This window comes from Carcharhinus amblyrhynchos, chromosome 7 (assembly GCF_965287045.1).
Source record: "Carcharhinus amblyrhynchos chromosome 7, sCarAmb.v2.hapA, whole genome shotgun sequence".
NCBI lineage: Eukaryota > Metazoa > Chordata > Chondrichthyes > Carcharhiniformes > Carcharhinidae > Carcharhinus > Carcharhinus amblyrhynchos.
Genome location: NC_137330.1, coordinates 78,274,478 through 78,282,387, shown reverse-complemented (window position 1 = coordinate 78,282,387; position 7,910 = coordinate 78,274,478). Strand labels below are relative to the sequence as shown.

The window sequence follows — 7,910 nt, the reverse complement described above, 5'->3', positions numbered from 1 at the left end:
GACCTTTATTTTTTCAAATACCTGTAGAAACTCTTACTATTTGTTTTTATCACCACAATATTGCTGCCATTCTTGCTAGTGGGATCTTATGATCCTGCCAATGGCACACTTCCACCACAGGTTTCGCGGTGGTGAGGGATGCATTCGACAGGGAACACCATTGATGACGGCGGAATCGTAAGATCCCTCCACCAGCGAGTGGCGTACTCCCTCTCGTTCCCCTACGAGCGGGATTTTTCTCCCACTCACTAGTGGTGAGATTTTATGGTTCTGCCATTGTCAATAGGATTTTCCATTAAATGCACTCTTCACCATTGAGAAACCCACACTATCGGCAAGACCGTAAGACAAACGGCAGAAAGATTTTGGCGTATATTTCTCACTAACTTTCTCTCTCACTCAAAATGCTGTCCATTCTTTTCTTTATTTATACTCTGTCCAATCCTCTGACCCGCCACTAATTTTTGTGAAATTGTATGCTTTTTCTTTCAATTCCTTGCTGTCTTTAACTTGCTCGGTTAACTGTGTGCAATTCTGGTCACCCAATTATAGAAAGGATATCATTAAACTACAAAGAGTGCAGAAAAGATTTACTAGGATGCTACCAGGACTGAGTTATAAGGAGAAGCTGAATAGACTGGGACTTTTCTCTCTGGAGCGTAGGAGGCTGAGGGGCGACCTTATCGAGGTCTATAAAATAATGAGGGACATAGACAAGGTAGATAGTCAATATCTTTTCCCAAAGGTAGGGGAGTCTAAAATTAGAGGCCATAGGTTTAAGGTGAGAGGGGAGAGATACAAAAGTGTCCAGAGGGGCAATTTTTTCACACAGAGAGTGGTGAGTGTCTGGAACAAGCTGCAAGTGGTAGTGGTAGAGGCGGGTACAGTTTCATCTTTTAAAAAGCATTTAGATAGTTACATGGGTACAATGGGTTTAGAGAGATATGGGCCAAATGCGGGCAATTGGGATTATCTTAGGGGTTTAAAAAAAATGGGTGGCGTAGACAAGTTGAGCCGAAGGGCCTGTTTTCATGTTGTAAACCTCTATGGCTCTCCATGACTCTATAACCATGGATGCGCATCTTTCTCTTAGAATCTTCCTTTCTAACTTTCTTTACTGAGTGTTATGGAATATCTCCTTAAGTGTCGGCCACTGCCTCTCTACTCATCTATCCCTCAACCAAAATTCTCAGTTCACATTGGCTAGTTCTGTCTTCATACATCTGTAGTTACATTCATTCAAGTTCAAAACACTAATCTTAGATCTGCACCTTCCTCATTCCAACTGAGTGTGAAATTCAGTCATGTTGTGCTCACTGTGACCTGTCAGGTCATTAATTAATCCTGCCTCATTGAACATTAACTGTGGCAGAATTTCCACCCCAGGGAGCCTTAATCACATGGGAAGCTGCTGTTGCCTAGTTGACTGGCAAGAACCCCATTGCCTAAATTAAATTCTGCCCTGTAGTTCTATATGAAAGACCTTATAAAATGAAGTCTTTCTATTTCTTAGTGTGCTTTAATTTTAACAATATTATCATACTCTATGTCGTCTGTATTTGATTATATCCTTGCACTGTCTATTTTCTTCAGTCTATTTGTTCACTTCTTTCCTTCATTTAACTCTTATTTTCAGCTCGTTCCTCTTCCACTCTCTTTACCTTTTCTCTTATATCTCCAACACAAACCTTCCTCATTCCTTTTAGGAATCTGTGATCAAACGTTCTGAGTCTGGATACAGTTTAAATTGAAGAGGAGCTGTGCTTTCAGTATCCTAATAATCTTCATCTTTTTCTTCACAGGAAACATTATGGCATCAGCAGGTAATATTGGGATTTTCCGCATCCCTTTATTTTCCATCATCATTTTGGGCTGCTTTTTAGCCAGCTTGTTGCTCTATGTCAAACCATCTAACCCCGGGATTTATGATCCATTGGAATCTGCCACATCAGCACTCAGTGTGAAAAATCCCTTGGTGAAAGGTATTGAAGAGAATGAAACTATTGTACTCATTTGGCTTTGGCCATTTGGTCAGAAATTTGAGCTCAGTTCTTGTGAATCTGAATTTAACATCCATAATTGTCGCTTGACTGCAGATAGGAGCCTCTATAACAAATCTCATGCTGTCCTTTTCCATCATCGAGATATAAGAGGGGACTTGTCCAATCTACCCAAACTGCCTCGGCCAATTTTTCAGAAATGGGTTTGGATGAATATGGAGTCACCTACCAACTCTCCAAAAAACGCTAGACTCGACCAACTCTTCAACCTGACCTTGACATATCGGCAGGATTCAGATATTGAAGCACCTTATGGCTCTCTGAGAATAAACAAAGTTCCATTAGATTTTAAACTACCTAGTAAAAGCAATCTTGTCTGTTGGGTTGTGAGTCACTGGAATCCTAATCATGCCAGAGTGAAATACTACAATGAATTCCGCAAGTACATTAAAATCAACACTTACGGTCAAGCCTTTGGATTATGCTTGAGTGATAACAAATTGATACCTATCATATCTAGTTGTAAGTTCTACCTTTCCTTTGAGAATTCAATACATAAGGATTACATAACTGAAAAGCTCTACAATGCTTTACGTCTGGGCACTGTGCCTGTGGTCTTGGGACCACCCAGAAAAAACTATGAAAACTATATCCCAGGCGATTCTTTCATTCATGTGGATGATTTCCACTCAGCTAAAGAGCTTGCAGATTACCTGCACAAGCTGGATGGTAATGAAGATTTGTACATGAACTACTTCAAATGGAGGAAATATTACACAGTGAGGAATCCTCCTTCCTGGACTGAATATGCATGTAAAGTGTGTGAGAATGTAAAACGGTTTCAGAAATATAGGTCATGTTCCAGTTTGGAGAAATGGTTTTGGGACTGAAGTTTAAAACATTTCTCTGGTAAATATCATGGATCATCAGCAATATCTGTCAAATTTAATTGAATTCTTTCTCCAAATGAAAACGTTTTTCATTCAAAAAATAATTTTCTTGAACCAAAAAGAACTCCACAGCCTTGCATCTTCCCCGGTGATGTGAGAATTCATCACATTTCTGAAACTGAAGCAGTTGAAACCCGAGCATCAAATTCTCATGTTAAATTGACTTGTGCTGGAAAATGTAATTGTTTCCAAGACGAATGATTTTATTTAGAGAAAAAAAATCATGTTATCTTTCTCCTGTATTTGCCACTTGTAGAAAGGATTCAGAAAAGATAATCTTGCTTATAAATGATTGAGGAAGTGCCCTGAAACAGATAGTCACTGGCTGGGCCAGCATTTATTGCCTATCGCTAAGGCATTATGAAAGTCAACCACATTGCTGTGGATCTGGAGTCGCATGCAGGTCAAACTGGGTAAGGATGGCAAATTTCCTTCCCTAAAAGACATTAGGGAGCTAGATGGGTTTTTACAGCAATCAACAACGGTTTCATGGTCATCATTAGAATTTTAATTCTAGACTGAATTCAAATTTTACCATCTGCTGTGGTAGGATTCGAACCCCGGTCCCCAGAGCATAACAGTGGGTCTCTAGATTATTAGTCTAGCGACAATATCACTATGCCACCACCTCCCCAGTCTGATATTTCAACAGGGGAAATGTGATTTGACTTTTTTTAGAGTTCAAAGAAAATAAATTCAAATAAATTTGCATGACTGTAAATTTTCATCTACTTGTTTAGAATTTATAATCTTTCTTGATCCTTGACTTCCAACTTTGCTTTTATGATGACCTTTTATACAAAGCTGACTTATGATCCAACTGTACAGCCTCTAATAATACTGTCATTCTGTGATGTGACTGATAGTAAGACTCAAACACCAGCTGAAAATGATCTTTTTTTCACCATTTTAAATTTATACCCTTCCTTACTCGATCCTTTCACGATTGAAAACAGTTTCTCCCAGTGTACTCTGTTCACACGCCTCATAATTTTGAATATTTTCATCAATCTCCTTTCAGCTTTCTTCTCTCCAAGAAAAAGAGTCCTAACTTCTCCAATCTATCCTCATTACTGAAGTTTCTCATCACTGAGACCATTCCTGCAAACCTCTTCTGTGCTCTCTCCAAGGTTTAAGTAGTTGTACCCTGAACTGTACGCAATATTCCAGCTGAGTTCTAACTAGGGTCTTGTACAATTCAAAATAACCACCATGCTCTTGCACTCAGCACCTCTATTAATAAAGTGCAGAATTCTATGCTTTATTAACTACTCTCTCAACCTGTCCAGCTACCTTTGATGATTTATTTATTGCATATTCTCCTCGGGTCTGCGTGGGTTTCTTCTATGTAGTTTCCTCCTACAGTCTAAAAATGTGCAGGTTAGGTTGATTGGCCATGCTAAATTACCCCTTAGTGTCAGGAGGATTAGCAGCGTAAATACATGGGGTTACAGGGATATGGCCTGGGTGCGATTGTTGTCAGTGAGGCTCAATGGGCCAAACAGTCTGCTTCTACACTGTAGGGATTCTATGGTTCTACAATTCTAACATTAACAGATACACTTCGGTCCCTCTGCTCCTGCATCCAGTTAGAGTAGGACATATAGAACGTAGAACAGTACAGCACAGTACAGGCCCTTCGGCCCTCAATGTTGTGCAGAGGTATGTCTAAACCCAAGATCAAGTTATCCTACTCCCTACAATCCTGGTGTGCTCCATGTGCCTATCCAATAATCACTTCCTAAAGTGTCCGACTCCACTATCACAGCAGGAAGTGTACTCCACACCCCAACCACGCTCTGAGTGAAGAATCTACCTTGGACATCCCTCCTATATCTTCCACCATGAAGCTTATAGTTATGCCCCCTAGTAACAGCTACATCCACCCGAGGAAACAATCTCAGCACATCCACTCTATCTATTCCCCTCATCATCTTATAAACCTCTATTAAGTCGCCTGTCACCCTCCTCCACTCTAAAGAGAAAAGCCCCAACTCCTTCAACCTTTCCTCATAAGACCTACCCTCCAAACCAGGCAGCATCCTGGTAAATCTCCTCTGCATTCTCTCCAATGCTTCCACATCCTTCTTATAGTGAGGTGACCAGAACTGAACACAATATTCAAATGTGCTCTCACCAATGTCCGGTATAGTTGCAGCATAACCCCACAGCTCTTAAACTCAAACCCCCCGTTAATAAACGCGAACACACTATAAGCCTTTTTCACGGCTCTATCCACTTGAGTGGCAACCTTCAGAGATCTGTGGATGTAAATCCCAAGATCTCTCAGTTCCTCCACATTCCTCAGAACGCTGTTGTTGACCCTGTAATCCGCATTCAAGTTTGTCCTACCAAAATGAATCACGTCGCACTTATCAGGGTTAAACTCCATCTGCCACTTTTCGGCCCAGCTCTGCACCCTATCAATGTCTCTTTGCAGCCTACAAGAACCCTCCACCTCATCCACTACTCACCAATCTTGGTATCATCAGCAAATTTACTAACCCACCCTTCAGCCCCATCCTCCAAGTCATTGATAAAAATTACAAATAGCAGAGGACCCAGCACTGACCCCTGTGGTACACTGCTGGTAACTGGCCTCCAGCCTGAACATTTTCCTTCCACCGCCCTCTGTCTTCTATGAGACAGCCAGTTACTTATCCAACCAACCAAATTTAATTCAATCCCACACATCCTTATCTTCTTCAAGAGCCTACCTTATCAAATGCCTTTACTAAAATCCATGTATACGGCATCAACTGCTCTACCTTCATCTACACACTTAGTCACCTACTCAAACAATTCAATAAAATTTGTGAGGCAGGGCTTACCCCTCACAAAACCATGCTGACTATCCCGGATTAAACTGCACCTTTCCAAATGGTCATAAATCCTATCTCTCAGAACCCTTTCCATTAACTTACCAAACACCAAAGTAAGACTAACTGGCCTATTATTACCAGGGTCATTCCTATTTCCTTTCTCAAAGACAGGAACAACATTCGTCACTCTCCAGTCCTCTGGCACCATCCCTGTAGACAGTGAGGACCCAAAGATCAAAGCTAAAGGCTCTGCAATCTCATCCCTTGCCCCCCAAAGTATCCTAGGATGTATCCCATCTGGCCCAGGGGACTTATCGACCCTCAGGTTTTTCAAAATTGCTAATACATCTTCCCTCAGAACATCTACTTCCTCCAGCCTATCGGCCTGTATCACACTCTCATCCTCAAAAACAAGGCCCCTCTGCTTAGTGAACACTGAAGAAAAGTGTTCATTCAACGCCTCACCTATCTCTTCTGACTCCATCACAAGTTCCCACTACTATCCTTTACTGGCCCTAACCTCACCCTGGTCATTCTTTTATTTCTCACATAAGAGTAAAAAGCCTTGAGGTTTTCTTTTATCCAACCAACCAAGGACTTCTCATGCCCCCTCCTAGCTCTCCTTTTTTTAACACATTCCTTGCTACCTTGTAACCCTCAAGCGACCCAACTGAATCTTATTTTTTCATCCTTACATATGCTTCCTTTTTCCTCTTAACAGGACATTCAACCTCCTTTGTGAACCATGGTTCCCTCACTCGGCCATTTCTTCCCTGCCTGCCAGGGACATACCTATCAAGGACACGCAGTATTTGTTCCTTGAAAAGGCTCCACTTTTCGTTTGTGCCCATACCTGACAGTTTCTGTTCCCATCTTACGCTCCCTAATTGTTGCCTAATCGCATCATAATTACCCCTGCTCCAATTATAAACCTTGCACTGCCGTGTGACCCTATTCCTCTCCATTGCAATAATGAAGGACACCGAATTGTGATCACTATCTCCAAAGTGCTCTCCCACAAACAAATCTAACACTTGGCCCAGTTCATTACCAAGTTCAATGTGGCCCCATCGCTTGTTGGCTTATCCACATATTATGTCAGGAAACTCTCCTGCACACACTCTACAAAAATTGTTCCATCTGAACTATTCGACCTATAAAGGTTCCAATCAATATTTGGAAAGTTAAAGTCTCCCATGATAACTACCTTGTGACCTCCACGCCTATCCATAATCTGCTTTGCCAGTTCATCCTCCACATCTCTATCACTATTTGGAGGCCTATAGAAAACTCCTAACAACGTGACCGATCCTTTCCCATTTCTAACTTTAGCCCATATTACCTCAGTCGGCAGATCCCCCTCAAAATGCCTTTCAGCAGCCGTTAAACTATCCTTGATTAACAATGCTACTCCTCCACCTCTTTTACCACCTTCCCTACTCTTACTGAAACATCTATACTCTGGAACTGCCAACAACCATTCCTATCTCTGTTCTAACCATGTCTCCGTAATGGCCACAACATCAAAGTCCCAAGTACCAATCCACACTCCAAGTTCACCTACCATATTTCTGAAGCTTGCATTGAAATAGATACACTTCAATCCACCATCCTAGAACATAGAACATTACAGCGCAGAACAGGCCCTTCGGCCCACGATGTTGCGCCGACCAATTAAGAAAAAAGCAATGACCCTCTAACCTAAACCAATCCCTTTCCATCCATAAACCTATCCACAGACCTCTTAAACGCCCCCAAACTAGGCGCATCTACAACTGCAGCAGGCAGGGCATTCCATTCCCCCACCACCCTCTGGGTAAAGAACCTACCTCTGACATCTGTCCTATAACTACCACCCCTTAATTTAAAGCTATGTCCCCTCGTGCTAGCTTTCTCCATCCGAGGAAAAAGACTATCACTGTCCACCCTATCTAAACCTCTAATCATCTTGTACGTTTCAATAAGGTCTCCTCTTAGCCGCCTTCTTTCTAATGAAAACAACCTCAAATCCCTCAGTCTCTCCTCATAGGACCTTCCCTCCATACCAGGCAACATCCTGGTAAACCTCCTCTGCACCCTCTCCAATGCTTCCACAGCCTTCCTATAATGTGGGGACCAGAACTGTACACAATACTCCA

General features: G+C 41.9%; 1 protein-coding gene across 1 annotated transcript; it reads left to right on the top strand.

The window, feature by feature from the left end:
• Window positions 1-1,810: 1,810 nt before the first annotated feature.
• On the top strand, window positions 1,811-2,906 carry LOC145345512 (4-galactosyl-N-acetylglucosaminide 3-alpha-L-fucosyltransferase 9-like). The gene has a single exon (XM_080193337.1). It carries the CDS (start codon window positions 1,811-1,813, stop codon window positions 2,888-2,890), a length of 1,080 nt encoding a protein of 359 aa, XP_080049463.1. The 3' UTR covers window positions 2,891-2,906.
• Window positions 2,907-7,910: the final 5,004 nt, after the last annotated feature.